Raw genomic sequence first — 17,988 nt, forward strand, 5'->3', positions numbered from 1 at the left:
GCCTATCTGGGTCCTGCTCATACTCTTCAAGGGCCTCGACCATGCGATCCATTGCTTCATAGACCTTGCCAATGCAAGGTTGCATACCATCCATCACTCTAAGCAAGTGGATCACTGGTTTCACCATTTTGTCAATACTCTTTAGGGACTCCCAGAACTCGGGATCCTCCACCTTCCTTGTTCAAATGATCCCTGCGACTGTACTTGCATGGGTAGTCTGAGCAAACTCTGTACTGATGAAGAGCTGCCGCACTGCACTTTGACACTCTACAAAGCGGCTCACCATTAGATAGTTGTAGGCGAAGCGGGTCTCACAATACTTTAGAAGCACTTTGTCCCCCGACCGCTTCAAGAACTCGGCTCGAAGTATGTTGTGGTTGTTGATGAAAGCAACCACCTTGGACGTGGATGCAATGAGAGGCTCTCTCCAAGGTAGTTTGCTGAAATCCTTCAAGAGGTTGTTAAGGCAATGTGCCATGCAAAAAGACACCGTGATGTGAGGATAAGTGCCTTCCAAAATAGCTCCGGCTGCCCTGTTTGATGCCTCTCCATCGGTGACCAAACCTATCACAAGGTCAAACCCAATGGTCTCTACGGCGGAGGCCCACTCACCTGCAAGGACATCTGCTGATTTTCCCGTCTCCGTGGCGTCATGGGAGTGGGCAAAATACATCTTCCCTTTGGAATAGGCAACAATGCCATGGATGGACCTCCTCCTAGTGTCGCTCCATCCATCCGCAATGAGGGTCACTCCATACTTCGTCCATTGCCTCTTTATGTTGAGGGTTGCCATCTCCACTACGGCTTTCTCTCTATCGAGTAGAGTAGTGCGGAGGGCCTCGTAAGAGGGTGGCACGTAGCGTGCCCCATACTCTCCAATCCTCGTGCACATGGTCTTGAAGTACTCCGACCTAGACATTGCACACAAGAGGTATTAGTATTTACTATTTAATTGAGAATTTACTATTTGAGGGTATTGAAAATGAAAGTAAGTCTTACCGAGCCTTTATGAAGGGGATGTGATCGTGATAGAAAAAGCGGGCAACACTTGCATCCACATCCTCCTTCCTTTTTGGATCCCAAGTGGTATGTAGGGTGCGTTGTTGAGATTTGGGGGTGGAGACCGGAGTAGTATTAGGCATTTTGAGTGAAAAAGATGTAGCCGTCGTCTCCGTCGTTGTCGCATTGCTATCACCACCAACCGATGAAGAAGGTGTAGAAGAGGGAAAAACCAAGTTGTTGGGGTTGATTGCGGAACGCTTAGGCCTTGCCGATTCTCTCTCTTCTTTGTTGGCTTTCATGGCGGCATCCTTGGCTTCAAATTCCTTCAACTGTTGCTCGTTGACGACCTTGCATAATGCTACTTGTTGTCCATCAAGCTTAAGGAGATGAGCACGGACTTTGGTTGTACCGGATTGCCGTTCGAAGCCGCATAGTTTGCACTTCCATGCGCGTGCACCACCGGACTTTCCCAACTCTCGGGAATGCACTTCATCCCACCATGATGCTTCGTCTTTCTTCTTCTTGGCACCCAAGGGATCATGTTCACTTGATGCGGAAGCTTGCGCAATAAGTGATGAGACTCGATAGAGGAAGGAATCTTGATTCTTGAGAGAGAGAGAGAGAGAGAGAGAGAGAGAGAGAGAGAGAGAGAGAGAGAGAGAGAGAGGATGATGGCGCGGTAGAGAGTGATGGAGAGGTGGAGTCTTGATTCTTGAATCTCAAGCTTGAGCCTTGAGGCTTAAAGCCTTGAGGCCCAAGGGAGAGGAGACTCAAGAGAGGTGATGAATGAGAGAGATGGAGAGGTGGAGCGTCAAGCTTGAGCCTTGAGGCTTAAAGCCTTGAGACCCAAGGGAGGGAGAGACTCGAGAGAGTGCCTTGGGAGAGGGAGAGAGAGAGACTAGAGACTAGAGTGCCTTCAAAGTTCAAGTGCCTTGAGCCTTGGAAGTTGGCTTGCTTCATTGCCTTGAGCATGGCCTCATTATATAGGGAAGATCTCCCCCCAAAACCATGGCGTTCAAAATTCAAAAAAAACCCAAACGCCCGTTTTTGGACTAACGGACAGTTTTTTTAAAACTGCCGTTCCGCCAGGCCTGCCGTTCCGTCGGCGTTGCGCCCGTTCCGGGGTGCGTTCCGGCCGCCGTTCCGGTGAGCGTTCCGGCAGACGTTCCGAAATGGCCACGTTTTCGTTCCGGCTGTCTGACCCCTATGGGAACGCGTTCCGGGAATGGGAGGGGCCCGTTCCGCCCGTTCCCTGTTACTCTGCCTCCGGCGCTAGGATATAGAAGAGCTAGTGCTACCTCTTGGCAATACTCTGAAGCAATTTCCATTCACACAGAGAACCTCCTCTCTCCACTCTCATTCAGCCAATTCTCTCTCTCCTCATGATTTTTTTGCTTTGGTGTCTGAGAAGGCAATGTAGAGGTTGTGAAGCGCGTCGCGGAGGTAGAGTGCAGCCATAGGAGCTTGTGTGCGTCCGTGCGGGGAATAGCCGCACTCAGACAAGCACAATACCATCTGCCCACGAAAACTTTAGCACTCTGGCACGTTCTTGAAGCAGATTCTAGCCAAGGAGAACTCGTGTGGGCATCCCTCATGCGAGAAGAAATCAATAGAAGCTCCTTCCGCGCAGAAAATCATAGTATGAAGCAGACATAGCCATTTTCGGCTACAAGTATGATGAATTTCAGCCAATAGGCTTATGAAATGGTGCATCTTTTTGCATCAGAAAAGAAATTGGGATCGACCACGAGGGGTGGAGAGGCTAGCTCGGCTTGGATCATCTGCCATGGTGGTCTATTGAGGGTCCCCATATCTGAACTCCGTAAAGCATAGCTGAAGCCACTAGAGTGTCAAAAAGCTAGAGCTTTGTTCGCAGTTCCTGAAACTGAATTTGCGAACACATCTTCTCCAATCCTCCTAAGGCGGCATAGGCTTTTGTCAGTCTAGTCTCTACTGCTCTCCTCAATGAAAACACCGGTCCACTGAAGACTACCCCAAGATAGGTGTATGCATCCGTGTACTCCACTGTCTCCTGGCCATACGTAAATGTGGGTGTTGGCCTCCTGACCCACTCCGATGTGGTGTTGAACACCATAACCTTGGTTTTCCCAAGGTTGACAGATAATCCACTATCATGAGCAAATGTGTGAAAGCATCCAAATGGTGTTGCATCCCCTCCGGAGAGTTAGATATCAACACTATATCATCAGCGTATAACAACATCGAAATCCATGTCCCTGCTAGCTGAGCACTTCTATCTCCTTCCCACTCTACATAACGTGAAAACTCATCCACATACATTCGAAAAAGAGTCGGAGATAGGAGGCATTCCTGCTTCACCCCATTAGTGGAGTGGACCATGTCTGACATACACTCTCTCTGCCCATTTACTCAGCTCCTCCTCAAGAATAGATACATACAGCCTAGCCAATGTGTGACCAACCATGATGGTGCGATAATTTCCGGGAATCATGGGATCTCCTGATTTGAAAATATGTACAAAAGTGTGGACATACTCCAAGTAGGAAAGCCCTCATACATGGCTTGATTAAACATCATAGCAAGTAGCTCTGCAAGCATATCTCTGGCATGGATGAAGTACTCTGCTACCAAACCATCATGATCATGTGCTCTCCCTATCTTCATCCTGTCAATGGCTTTCCTTACTCTCTCAACAGTAAAGAAAATACATGTCTCAGGGCATGTCTCTGAGGGTCTGGCAAAGGTGGCTGCCTTGATGCTGTGTAGAGAGATGTGGCATATTCCCCCCATGTCTCTGTGGAGGTGATGGTTGGTGGTGGTGAATGCTCATGGAATAGTCTCCATGCCTCCTAAATAGCTTATACGGATCTCGCTCTAGCTGAGATATATAAGCCCTCTTCTTTCATTGCACTAGCCGGCGAAAGACAATCCGTGACTGTCTATGTGTGGTAGTACCCATGATCACCTCCCTCTACAATGTGATCCTTGTGTTTCTACACTCCTCATCATACCAGCTGTTCTAGGGCATGCTCCCAGATCATTTCCGTGTAGGCCGACTGTGGGGATATGCCTCTGATGCTGCATCATGGAGCGTCTCTGTCATTATCTGAGTGACTTCATCTAGTGGCCGTCTTGGCTCCTGAGTGCATAGCTGCCTATATATCTCATCCATGTACATGGAATCCGTCTCCCTCATGAAGGAATACCGAGTGTGTGTGGAGACCTCTCCTAGTGGAGCTGTGTTAAACTGAAACGGGAGAGTGAAAGACAAGATAGCATGATCAAGTGCTACTCCAACTTGCCTAGTGCCCACCATAAAATCTTGAGAGGATGGAATGAGACATGGCTGGGCCATAACATAATCCACTGTGCTAGCCCCATGTGGGTGCGGAAAACATGTGAAACCTCCCGATGTAGGAAATCTCTGTAGACCATTCAAAATGGCCAATCTATGTGCAGTCCCCATATCTATCAAGTACCTGCCATACTCAGTGTGCTCCTAATCCTAGATCTGGATAAACCCATCTCTATAACATCAAGCTCCTTAAGCATCTCCTCTTGAAGTATCATAGAATACTATCTGATGATGGGCAGTTCTAGCATTGAAGTCCCCCAGTATGATAATGTCACCATCCCTGGAAAACTCCCATATGCCATCATCCAAAATAGAAAAGGGGGACTGTCCTCTAGGTGGCGCATATACTGACGTACTAGGAGGGAAATAACAAATAGCAATGTGTAACGTGCACATCTAACACTATGTGTATGTGGACAAGCTACTTTATGACATGGGTTCAATTCAGTTAGATTAGGAAGTGATTTGGCACTTTTGTGAGTCTGTTCGCAGACCGTGCACTTGACACTTAGAGTAGATGCATATCCTCTGGTTGCACACAAGTTGATCATCAGTTTACAGTCAGAACCCATCATGAGTATTTTTACAATGCATAGACCTATTTTTTCTATTTTCGACATTTTTCACTTATTATTTTTAAGTGACTTTTGTTGGGAATTGGGTAGGGCAATTTGGCCAATGATATTTATAAGGACACCTAGCGCTAGCACTTTCTGGCAGAAGAGGTAGCAGGAACCTTTTGTTCATCAGGCACCTTCTCAGCAAGAACCCCCCCCCCCGAGCGGAACTCCTATCGTTTTCAGCCACAAGAACAACCAGCGTTTTTCAGCCTTGAAGAGCCTCCAACGTTTTTGCATTGCAGATCCACGTTTTTGCATTGCAGAACCTTGCCAGTGGCGACAGCAGGACACAGCAGGACCTAATGTTTTTGCAACAAGAACCCAGATCAGCCCCTAGCGTTCTTGGATCAGCCTAACCCCTCAGCGTTTTGCAGATTCTACGCGATAGAACCTCAATTAGCATCAGCGTTTTCAGTTTTCAGCAGAGACACACCGCAGCAGAAGTCCCAAACCTCGCAGATCTCACCTTCCCGCAGCAGATCCTCACCGCACGGTCAGATCCACCGAGATTTGCAGTTTCAGCCCGGAAAACGCAGATTTCAGCATCTGCGTTTTCAGCGCGGCGTTGCTGCATCGTCGTCATCGCCGTCGTCATCCAAAAAGAGTCAGAATTCAGCAGATAAAGATTTGCAGATTTCAGCCATTAGCATTTTCAGATTTCATCCGTCTCGTCGTCGACATCGTCGGCAAGTCCATTGCATTGCAGAGATTTGTGCAATCAATAGTAGACGGCTCTCGCCATAGAGAGTGGGGCCTTCGGAGGAGGGTTTGACAACATTCTGGTGTCGTATTCTTCTCTCTCTATCTCTTAGTCTCAGTACCTTCATTCACAATGTTCATCGCTTTGTTTGTGTCCATTGCACTCTCTCACTAAAGGAACGGAAGGCTCTCCCTTACACAATGTAGAGATATCTGCTTGTCTCTGCCTTCATTCTCACCCACATGTACCTAGCCCGCTCTTCCTTGCGTGCTATATGTATCGATGGATGCAACTCCTCCCTGAATAAAATTGCCACTCCCCCTTGTTAGACTTACACCACTCTGCTGCTTCAGAGGGCTAGGGCATACTTGTACGGCTAGTATGTCTACGGGCGTCGGGCGCCCTACGTATATCCTCATATTTATTTATGCTGGGTTGTGGAGTATTTTCCAGGCATTTGTCCTACCTCCCCTTAGGCACCTATTTATCGGGCGAGGGGGGTACCCATTTCCACACCATCTGGTTGTTGTATTAGGTCTTCTTGCTCAGGTAGTCATGGGGGGTTGATCGCCCCCTCTTCACCATACCTTGCGTTTGTGTTCTCTCTCTCTCTCTCTCTCTCTCTCTCTCTCTCTCTCTCTCTCTCTCATGCCTCTGCACAGGTGCACTCTCACATGGTATCATCAGCTTCAGGCTCTTATGGTCAGAGGTGCTTCACCATCCACATCAGGTTTCTTCCCAAGGGATCAACACAATCAGCGTTCTTCTGAAAATCTGCCAGTGTTTTGCAAAAAGCCAGGCAAGCGACGAAATCTGGAGTTTTTCATCGCAAAGGACTCCCCTCCATCTGCGTTTTTGCAAATCAGGCCAGCGTTTTTGCTTCTGCTTGCCCGCGCTACAATTCTGGGGCATTTTCTTTGTCGGAACACCCCTCCCTCTACTTGCGTTTTTGGCCAGATCAGGCGTTTTTGGACAGTTGCAGCGTTTTTTCAGCAGGAGGGCAACGTTCAGTTTTTCAACCTTGGATCTTGCCTATTTGACCCGGTTCGGCATCCGGTGCCTTGCCGGCCTTGTTCCTCTTTATCTGCTACAAATTTCAGCCATATACCACTGCTGTTTTTGTCTGTTTCAGCCCACCTGGGGCTGTGATGTTGATTCCCCACCCTTCCTACACCTTCTGCACAGTGCCGGACCTTGCTGGAGCGTTTTCATCACCTCGCAGTTGTGTTTTTGGGTGGAGAGCAGCCTCTTGGCTTGTGTTTTTCACAGAGGATGAAGTTACCTCCTGCCAAGACACCATCTTGTGGTGGTCTGTGCGGTCTCTTAGTGACTGCAGTACACGGTATCTTCGACATCGGCTTGATCATCTACCGGCATACGATCCTTGGGAGATCCATTCATTCCAGCCATCACTCGGCGGTTGCACACTCCAGAGGGGGTGGTGACTTGTGGTTTGCTCTGGACACACCTGTGCACTTATTGGAGGGGAGTTCACACGTGATATGGCCATGCTCATGGCATATGGGATTCCGACTTTTCCAAAGAAGACACCACCATCTTGGGTGGACAGACACTTACCACTTGACCTCGACACGTCAAATCACTTGCTTGCACTGGCGCATCTACATGAACTTAGGGAGAGGATCTTGGATCTCTTCTTGGACAGGTTCATTGCTTGGATCTACAGATTGGACTGGGACTTCAGTGCTTTGGACTCTCTTGGAGAGTTTACCCGCGAGATGCGGGAGATCAGGCATCCCGCGATTACATCCGGAGTCACTCGGAGCTTGGCTTGGATGGTAGTGCAGTTGCTCTTCTACATTCCTGATCATTTGGATTGCCACCTTTAGAGTTGCTTACACTCACCCTCGGTAACCTTACAACAGACTTATCCCTCGACCTGGATTTATAAGTGAGAGGGTTTTCTCGCTTGAAACACTAAGAAAAATAATTCTAAATGAATTATTGGAATTTTAAGTAAGAGGGTTTTTCTCACTGGAGACATCCGAGTACAAAGTATTCCTAGTGCGTCATTCAAAGTGATGACAAGAGCACTGTGAAAGGGAATATGTGTAAGGCCACCAGGAACGGATACTTCTAATGCGTCACATCGGATGGGTGACAGCGAGCATCGGTAATAAGTATCCAACCATCCAGGAACGGACATCTTTGATATGTCATAGGATGGGTGACATAGAGCATCGCGAAGGAGATTGTACCGTAAGTCCGGTAGGAAAGGACTAGGTGATGGGTATTCCTGATGCGTCACAAGGTGGGTGACGGGTGCATCGGAAAGGGAATATCCATAGTCGAGAGGAAATTCCGAACTGTGTTAGAATTGTGCACAAGGAAAAGCAAGCACTTGAATGAAGATGGGTTCAGAGGAAACTTGGAGGAAAAACGGATGCTTTCTGAGAAAGCGGGTTTGCGTTTCAGGAAAGCAGATGCTTTCCCGCGACGAAGTCTATGTCTACATTGCAACTGTGCATGTGATTGCATCCAGGGACGCCTAGGAAGTGCTGTGAAAGCATTGTTTTTAACTTATAAGGTTTTATTGAGTTTTTGGGTAGATCCAGACCATTTTTAAAGGTGACCGACTGCCCACTTAATAAGTGGGCAGCCTATGATTAAATAAAGCAGTAAAAACCAGCCAACGATTTTTCTCTCTTTTTTTTTGGTAGAACAGCGCAAAAAGAAAAACGGCTGCAATCTCTACGCAAGCAGCCAATTCTCTGCTATCTTTGCCGTGGCTAGGGAGCTATTAAAGCATCACACTCCCTCTCCCAAAAAAAAAAGACTAGTTTTCGCAAGAAGGAGATGCTGTTGCAGATTTAAGCCGCAAAGAAGATGTTGCCGGTGATGGCCATGGCTGCCCCAAGTGTATGAGATGTCGCCAGGACCCAGTGCGCGAGTTCTCTCGTGAAGAAGTGCCTACGTAGCGTGTTTCCATCGCGACAAGCTGCTGTTTTCTCTGTTTTCAGCCCATAAACGTCGTAGACGGGGCTGATTTACGAGAAGGAACCCGTGAACACACCTCTTTTGTGTGTAGGATTGGAAGAGAGGATTTTCTATGTAGAGATCTCTTCCGGGGAATTTTTTTTCGAGAACCGAGTTGTTTCGAGCCTTGAGACTTTGAAGGTAACGATTTTCATGTTATGATCTCTAAGTAGGATAAACTTTTGGATGCAGGGTTCATTGTGCTAGTTGATAACGCCAAATGGGTGAGCCCTGTAGTGGTCACTCCCCAGTACTGTGTCGATTTTCTCACTCTCTCTCTCTCTCTTTCTCTCTCTCTATCTATTCCTCTCTATATCATTTGGCTTCAGTATTAAGTGATAAATTCTATTTATTCGATTATGTTTTATATTGTTATGCTCTCCCGTTTGTGACACGATTTGACTACAGACACCACATATCCTATTGGGCAAGACACTTGCAGGTCTATTGACACTTGCAACAATCCTCTCCACTTCAGTAGTGAACTGTCCCCTCTTCTTGGTCATATTTTTGCCAGCTTGCTAAGCTTTGCTAAAGAGTTGGGGGCTAGGCTCCTTGTAGTCAAGCTCTGTCCAAAGGCAGAGAGGATTCAGTTCGTTTGGGGGCTTTGTGACTCATATATTGAGACGGAAAGCGTGTCTTTCTTTAAGTCTAGCACATTTACTACGTTCTACATTTGATAGGCAGTATTGATGTGTTAGTGTCATACTATATAGGCCATTATATGTGTGACCAAAGTGGTGACTTATTTACCACTAGACTCAAAATTGAGCATTCATAAAAGGGAATTCTACTCATAAATGAAGTGTAGGCTTTTCCTGCTTGGATATTGAGATGTGTTTTAAGGGCTTTGATGTGTCTATATCATGTGCCTTTTTTGCATCTGCCCAGTTGCAATGATCTTTGGCATATGGTTTAAGATTTTGTGTACATTAATGTGGACGTGGAGTTTGAGGACCTTCTGGCATCCTGTATGGGTTCTCTTTAAAATGACTTGTGAATTATACTCTTGAGTCAATTGTCTACTGGAGGGTTGAGTTTTACGATCTCGTATGTCTTCTGATAGATTTGATGCTTGTCCTCTCAATACAGGTATGGACGGCTGTATTGTTTACAAGTAGATAGATTAGCAATGGAGCTCAGTATATACAGGTTCTATCGCGATGCTGTGGTTCCTCAGGTAGTTTTTTACACACATTACTTAAAGGTTATTGATTCACTATTGATACCCATAATTTACGAGTTATACTTTGCTATTGATTTGCTATCACAACATGGTCATTATTCACAAGTTCTGATTTGCTATACATTTGTTATCACAGCATGGTTTGGAGGTAGTGCTTAAAATCTTACATCTCCTTAGGATTTTGTGTGTGTGGAATATTGATTACATGATAAGCATGAGTGTTTTGTTAGAACCTCTTGCCACCAAGAATGCTGTTATTTTTATGCCTGGATTTGTCTTGTTCCTCTCTGTCACTTATTCATCAATGGGAAACTGCATGCTCTGCAGGGAATGCTGCCAGTCTATTCAGAGAGTGTGGCATTTAGTGTCGTGGATGGGGTTCTTTTAGTTCATCAGTTAACATCTAAAGTTGTGCTGCTATATGATATCTTTATGGATATGAAGGCCCCAATTTCTGCTCCCCTTCCCCTGTTGCTCAGAGGGCATTTGGGGTTTGCTGCTATTGGATCCGCAAGTCGTGAAGACTCGCATGAAGTTCTAAATAGTGATGAAAACAACATTTATGGAGACAGCTGGGTTTATGCAAACCCTGACATCATCCTAGACCAGGCACATGGCATTATGTGGAGAATTCATCTAGATTTGGAGGTGACTATTTGCTTATTACCATTCCAGCTATTCAATAAAATTATTTAAATTGGAAGCGAGGCTTTTTATAAACAGCATTTGAAGGCTCATCTTTTCTTTTTGTTTTAAATGCAGGCTCTTGCAGCTAGCTCCTCTGATGTTCCTTCACTGCTAGCATTTCTTCAGCGGAGAAGGTTAGATGCATCAACGGTAATCTCTAATCTTTTTCCTGGTTGCGTGTTTGTTGTGTAATGTGTCAGAAGATTTCCATAGAAATTTGTAAGGAGTTACATGATAAGCACAAAACAAACATCATCGGGCCATTTGTGTGAAAAGCAAATATACAACATCTTTCAGCAAGAGTGGAATGATTAGTCCTTGGACACCCCACACCCTCAGTCTACAAGTACATTTGTGTGAAAAGCAAATATGCAACATCGTTCAGCAATAGTGGAATGATTAGTCCTTGGACACCCCACACCGTCTACAGGTGCACAAGAAATAAAGCCAGCAGGTGTTGTAGCGTGAGCTGATAAACATGGACCCTCTTTCCATGTTTTTTTTTTTTTTCGAGAAAAAGATCCTTCTATTAGTTACTGAAACTGCCCATAGGGCTACAACCACCTATTCAATAGAGGGCTACAACAACCATGATGGGAGACTCTCCCAATGAAAAAACCAGCATACATACAATGGGGCTAAATCAAGAAATGGGGGGAGGGAAAAGCCACTCAGGTGGTCGGTAATGCCATCGGAATACTCCTTGGACCATGGTGTAAAAAGGCCCAGGACGCCAGAGTTGAAGGAAAGCCTCTCTGCGCTCCCGCATGCGGTCGGAGCTGCCCTGTAGCCCTCAAGCTGTCCTCTGAGAGTATGGATCAGCTCTAGCCAAAAATCGCGAACAGTCTCTGCTGGTGGCACAGGGCGAGCCTCAAAGATGCGGAAGCAACGGGCCGGCCAGATGAACCAGAGTGTCAAGCCACTGATGAGCTCCCAACACTCCTATCTCTCACTGCACCACTCCTGTGGAGTAAGCTCTGTAGCAGGCTGGAGTGTAGGTAGCCCCTCCTGCATCACTATCATACTGCTGGTGGAAGATAGCTCAAACTGAAGTGCCGGGCCCGTGAGGGTGGACCAAGCTGCTGCTCCCCAAGTGTACTGTCGAGCCGTGGAGAGAGCAGGCATCAGCCGAAGAACTCGTAGCCACACTTGCTGGGCCGAGGGACAGTCCCAAAGACAGTGTCGCTGACTCTCCACAAGATGGTCACAAGCTGCACATGCGGCCGAGAGACCACTATGCACCAGCCACTGAAACAAGGTGACTCGCCTCGGCTGTCTGGAGTCCCACAACCTCTCCCAGAAGGCTGCCAAGAACTCAGCTGTGAGACCCTCCTCCTGCCAATGAGGTGCTGCAGCGGGGCGGGCCTTTCTCTGTGCTGCTAGTATATGACGTCCCAGTGGAACAGTGTACTGAAAGAAAGGGACTCCTGGGTGGTCTGCAGAAGAGAAGGGGTCCCTCCAGAGCCACTCACCAGGATCCCACTGTACTCGTGCCAGTGGACAACACTCCCAAGCCCACGGCCTCCAGTGTCCAGTCTCAAGAGCTGCTGGGTCACGATCTATGACACAAGTCCTCCCACAGATGCCCACTACTTGGATCCTCTGAAAACAACACTTTGCCACCTGTGGGGCCTCTACTGCAACTTGTTGTAGGCGTCCCCCACCCTGAAGCTCGAAGAAAAGGGATGGAACAGTCTCTGAGCAGGCCCTGACGGAGATGAGAACCTCCAGTCATGTGAAGGCTCCCATCCACCTGGGTGCTACTGGCTCGAGAGGCGTGAGCCACTCAGCTGGACCTGCCTCTGAGATGTCCTGGCACATGCTCTGCACCCCTCTCATGCCCTGTAGCTGGAAACCCTGCACCTCCTCTGACAAGCTTGTGAACTCTAACCAATCACCTAAAGAGCGCGCTGGACCTGCTGCCATGGGACCCCAGCAAACATGAGGCTGACTACCAACCAAGTGGCCTCTCTGAGTGCTAACCATGAGGTTCCAGACAAGGGGCTGCCGTAGGCGCTCCTTCGTGCAAGTAGGCTGTCTCTGCTCCAGGCCTCACCGCAAGAGCTCTGAAGATTGAAGCAGACTCACAGCGAAGCGGTCCTCGAGTCTCCTGCTCAAACCAACTCTGTGCATCTCTGTGAAGATCCATCTGGTCGAAGGTTGCCGGGGGCCTCCTGCCCGAGGCACCCTAGCACGAAGCCGCTGTAGCAAGAACTTCTTCCATGGCTCCTCACTTGGAAGAAGTCCTCTGACGATGAACTTCCCAAGAAGGGCTCTGCTCTGTTGTGCTGGGTCAATGATCCCAAGCACTCCCTATGAACAAGGAAGAGTGATGACCTGCCAAGCCACTTTGGCTCGTGCTATCTGAGTGTCACGTCCTGACCAAAGGAAGTTCTTGATGAGCCTCTCTACCTGGCTGATACAAGAACTCGAGAAGATCCAGCAAGAAGTGACGTACCACGTAGTTGCCAACAACACCTGGTTGGCCACTACTGCTCTGCCAGCCAAAGAAAGTCGTGCTGAGCTCCAATGTAACAACTTTCTCTTGATAGACAGGAGAAGGGGAGCAATCTGTTGCTCGGGAGACAAGTCCAAACCAACGTGACAGCCCAAGTACCGAACTGCAGTCCTTGGGGGAATCCACCTAAAACCCTCTCCTGGCATCCAATCGGGTACAGGAGCACTACCAACCGAGAAAGCCACTGTCTTTCTCCAGTTGATCAGTGCGCCCGATGCACAACAGAAGGGCTCCAGAGCCTGCTCACACCTGTGAAGGTTGGTCTCTTGGCCATCTAAGTACAAGGCTGAGTCGTCGGCAAACTGAAGCTCATCTCCCCGAATAGGGAGTGCTAAGCCCCATAGACCAACCTGCTGCGACACCAAAAACCTGCTCATCGCCTCCGCATAGAACAAAAGAGGAAGAGGGCAAGAGGACAGCCCTGTCTGATCGAACGTGTGAGCATGAAGCGATCACCTCTACCTCCCTCCAAAAGCACCTGCCTGGGAGCCTGTCTGTACAAAGCTGACACCCCTCTGATCCAAGCATCTAAGAAGCCCATCCTGCGTAGAGCGCCCTCTAGAAAGTCCCAGTCAACTCTGTCGTATGCCTTCTCAAAATCGAGAAGATGAATCACTAGGTCCTCACCACGGAGCTATGCCAGGGCAGAAGCCTCCCAAAAAGTAAAGATGTTGTCAAGGATACTGCTTTCCTTGACAAATCCTGTCTCAGTCCCATGTATAAGGCTCTCTAGAAGTGGCTGAATCCTCAAATTCAGAGCCTTGGCAAGAATTTTGTAGGTTGAGGATGGTGATGGGGCGCCACTGTCGAATCTCATCCAAGGAGCCACCCTCCTTTGGAATGAGGTAGATCAGGCCCTCATTCATGCTGTCAGGCATCACTCCTGTGTGCAAAATATACTGAAAAGCAGTACAGAGATCTAGGCCAAGCAGGTCCCAGTACTCCAAGAAAAAACTGGGAGTCAGCCCATCCTCACTTGGACAGCTACCACGGGGGAGGGCCCTAAGAGCCGTGTGCAGCTCCTCAACCTGAAGTGGTAGCTCAAGCCTTTGACGCATCTCCTCAGTCACAAGACAAGGCATCTGTGTCCAAACCTGCTCCCTGCATGAATCCCGATGCTCTTACAGGGGCTCTGCAGACAGTAACTCACGGTAAAAGTCAGTAGCAACTGCACGCATATCCTCGGGCTCAAAAGCAACTAACCCGTCGGGCCTCCTCAACTGACTGACCTTGGCATGCGAATGCCGAGGTCCCACTGACTCAAAGAAAGCACCCGTCACTCTGTCGCCCACCTGGGTCCACTGAGCTGCCTGTCGGTGGAAAGCAAACTCATGTCGCCTCTCCTCTGTGCTAACGAGCTCTTGACGAGCCTGCTGTAGTAGCTGCTCCTCCAACCAAGGAATGACTGGATGCTGCTCCTGCATACTCTATAGCGAAGCAATGCCCCGTATGAGACGCTGCTGCTCCTCTCTCGCTGCAGCCCGGCGAGCTAGTGTTAGGTGCAGCGGAATGAATGTTGTATTTTCTCAAGATTAGTGATCTTTATTGCTCAAGGTTCCTTTTAGTTCTTAGGGAAAGAGAGAGCTTTCCGTCTTATGGAGAGTGCTATGATCACGAACAAAGTGAGTGGATATTGTGCGTGCAAGTGAATGAGTTTGAGAGAAGGAGAGAGAAGAGATACGACACCCGAGAGGCTGTAAAACCCTCCTCCGAAGGGCCCACTCTCGTCGGCGAGAGTGGTCTATTTTTTGATTGCACAAAGGTGTAGAATGCGTAGCAATGGACTATGCAACTTGGTCTATGCCGCCGATGACGACGAAGAAGACGATGACGACGACGACGACGACGATGGCTGAAATCTGAGATCTTCTAATAGCTGAATTTCGGGACTGTTTCGGTGGCTGAAAATGACTCTTTTGGCTGCTTTTCTTGGCTGAGAAATGAGGTTTCTTATGGCTGAAAACTGATGGTCTTTACGGGCTGAATCTGCTACTCTTTAGGTGAATGATGCCGGTCTTAATTTGCTGCTGAAATCCAAAAACGCCAGGGGCTGAAATTGGTCCTTCTGTCGCCGGGGTTCTGCGAATGCAAAAACGCTAGGCTGATCTGCTGTGTCGTGATGACGCCGGCGCTGATTTGCTGTGCAAAAATCGCCAAGGCTGATCTGATGCAAAAACGCTAGGTCTTCTGTGGAGAAAACGCCAGAGTAGTCGCGGGGGTTGGTCTTGCTGAGAAGTTGCCTTTTGAGCAAGGTGCTCCTGCTGCCTCTTCTGCCAGAAAGTGCTAAGTTGGGTTTGCTTATATATTAACTTAGCAAAATTGCCCTACCTATTTGTTGGAAAGTCACTTAAAAATAATAAGTGAAAATACCAATAAATAGGAAAATAGGCTAAATGCACTGGAAAATTCTCCTAACTGATGCTAATGGATTTTGATGGGAATTCCGATGATCATGCTGTGTGCAACCGGAGGATATGCATCTATGCTAAGTGACTGAGCATGCACGGTCTACGAATAGACTCACAAAAGTGCCAGATCACTACTAATCTAAACTTGACTTGAACTGACTGAACCCTGCTGTGGTGTAGCTTGTCCACGGACACATAGGGTTGGGATGTGTCACGTGACATCCCCTCCTTTTCAAAGTGAGGTACTGGTACCGAACTGTATGGCGTCGAGGGAGATCGCCAACAGCATCCGGAATCCGGGAAGGGACTCTTTGCCGGCCCACTCTGCTGTGTGGGTCGAGTGGTACTTGAACTTCATAAAGGTCTGCAACGCTTGTTTCTTTGGGCCGCGCCGAAAGCGACCCAAAGTCTTCTGAATCTCCTTTCTTGCTTCAACTTCGTCTAGAGTCGTGCTTCTTCCGTCTTCAAGAATCTCCATGGCTGAAAATTCCTGAAACAATCTCCAACACAAAACCATGAACATATCCATTCCATGTAAAGTGAAGGAAAAAAATCTTGTCTTCTCTAAAGACTTTGCATGCAATGTAGATGAACAAATAGACGGAGTGACTACCCGTTCATCAACCACATGCAAACAATGAGATCGAATCTTTTTTATATGATCGAAATCAATCAACTGTGGCAAATCACAATGGAAATGCCCATGCTTGGTGCTCACACTATCATGTGATCTTTCGGAAACTGTGTCATGCCAAGGAAGAGACATGGAATGTGACTTCCTTACATGCAAACTTTTCAGCTTTTCATGAACAATCCGCATACATTCGTGCTCATCCATGAGAGAAACGTGCTCAACATACAATATGTAATGCTTAGGAAAAGGGATCACATAACGATGCTGACTAAAATACAGGAAACCTTCACGAATGAAACACTCGAACAATGCGTGCGTATCAATCATGCGAACACATAATACTTCCTGTGAGGGTTCTTTGGACCAAGGCTCGAGAGCCAAGATCGCTTCTTCGTGCTCTATTGAATCTTCTTGTGGGGGTTCTTTGGACTTCGACTCGAAAGCCAAGATCCGTTCTGCGTGATTGATCGACTCGACAACGAGGTTAGCTTCGCTTGAAAAAGCATCCACTAACACATCATCCTTGTGAACAATCACATCATCTTCATGCAACTCATCAGGCTTGTGAGAAATCACATCTTGATCATGCAAATCATCATGCTTGTCATTGGCATCCAAATCATCATGCTTAGCAATATCATTCAAATCATCATGCTTATCTTTGTCATCCAAATCATCATCATGCTTCACATTATGATGTAAATTCTGTGTGTCATGTTGGGGAGAAAAAGAGACTGAGAGAGTCTCCTTCTCCTGAATCTTGTCAATCTTGTCCTGCATATTAGCAATGAGAGATGGAGAAGGAGCAGTGTCCACTCCATGAAAGACAGTAGGAGAATCACTATTGGCATTGAGAGTTAAAGTGCTAGCCTCCCAATCAACGAGAGGGTTTATTTCACGAAACCATTTCATGCTTAAAATCATATCACATCCTGAGAGAGGAGAAACAACAAATCTTTTAGTGAAGGCACTTTGTTGAATTGGAAACAACACATCAAGGCACTCCTTCGTGATGAGAGCGTCCATACCAGGACGAAAGCCAGAGACCTCGATAGGAGATCTCGGACTAACTTCGAGGCGGGCTCTCTCAACAAGAGAGGGGTTGATCACATCATGCATACTACCTGGGTCAAACAATATGACAAAACGGTGCCCCGACGTACGACCATAACATTTAATGAGAGAATCATCAATGGGAGGGTCCTGAGAAACTTTGGGCACAATCGTGTTATCATTCATTGCATTGACAGATGTAGTGGGTGCTGTGGGTTCTTTAGATTCATTCGATTCAAGCTTAGGACATGTTCTTTTTATGTGACGCTTAATGTGACAATGAAACAACGACCTTCCTTAGAATACGTGCTTTGTTCTTCCGAAGTGATGTAACCTCCTATAATTCCTTGTGCTACCTTTTCATCTGGAGTAAGCTTAGGTTTAGCAATTGTGTTAGCCTTACCCTTAGATTCATTGGAAGAATTCTTTGATGAGATACTGTTGGTAGAGTGGTTAGAAGAGTTATCATTCTTACCATTCTTACCGTTCTTACCGTTCTGAGGAGTCTACGAGGTACTTGTGGAAGTCTTGTTCTCCTTAGGCTTTCCCTTGTTGTGCTTCATCTCTTGTGCGAGAGCAATCGCTACCGCCTTGTTAAGATCGATTGGATTGAATACCTCGACATCGTATTTGATATACTCGTCCAATCCAAAGAGAAAAGCCTCTTTGCGTTCATCATCCGATATGCGTAATTGGGTACCTAGCTGCAAAACACGATTAGAAAAAGACATAACCGGCATACCATTTTGCTTGAGGGCGCACCAATCGTCTTTCAACCGTGCGAGGTACTGAGGTGGCATAAACCGCGCCTTGAGTTTGTCTTGGAAATCAGCGCAACGAAAAGAG

At 47.4% G+C, this 17,988-nt stretch overlaps 1 protein-coding gene across 1 annotated transcript in view; it reads left to right on the forward strand.

Annotated features, from left to right (window-relative positions):
* LOC147419797 (C18orf8) overlaps positions 1-17,988 on the forward strand; it is a 148,010-nt gene that overhangs the window by 94,799 nt on the left and 35,223 nt on the right. Inside the window, exons 6-8 of the mRNA XM_086505447.1 lie at positions 9,749-9,836; positions 10,170-10,490; positions 10,605-10,679. Coding sequence (XP_086361573.1) covers positions 9,749-9,836; positions 10,170-10,490; positions 10,605-10,679 — 484 coding nt within the window. The remainder of the gene's footprint in view (positions 1-9,748; positions 9,837-10,169; positions 10,491-10,604; positions 10,680-17,988) is intronic.

This window comes from Adiantum capillus-veneris, chromosome 29 (genome assembly GCF_014529385.1).
Source record: "Adiantum capillus-veneris isolate H3 chromosome 29, ASM1452938v2, whole genome shotgun sequence".
Classification (NCBI taxonomy): Eukaryota; Viridiplantae; Streptophyta; class Polypodiopsida; order Polypodiales; family Pteridaceae; genus Adiantum; species Adiantum capillus-veneris.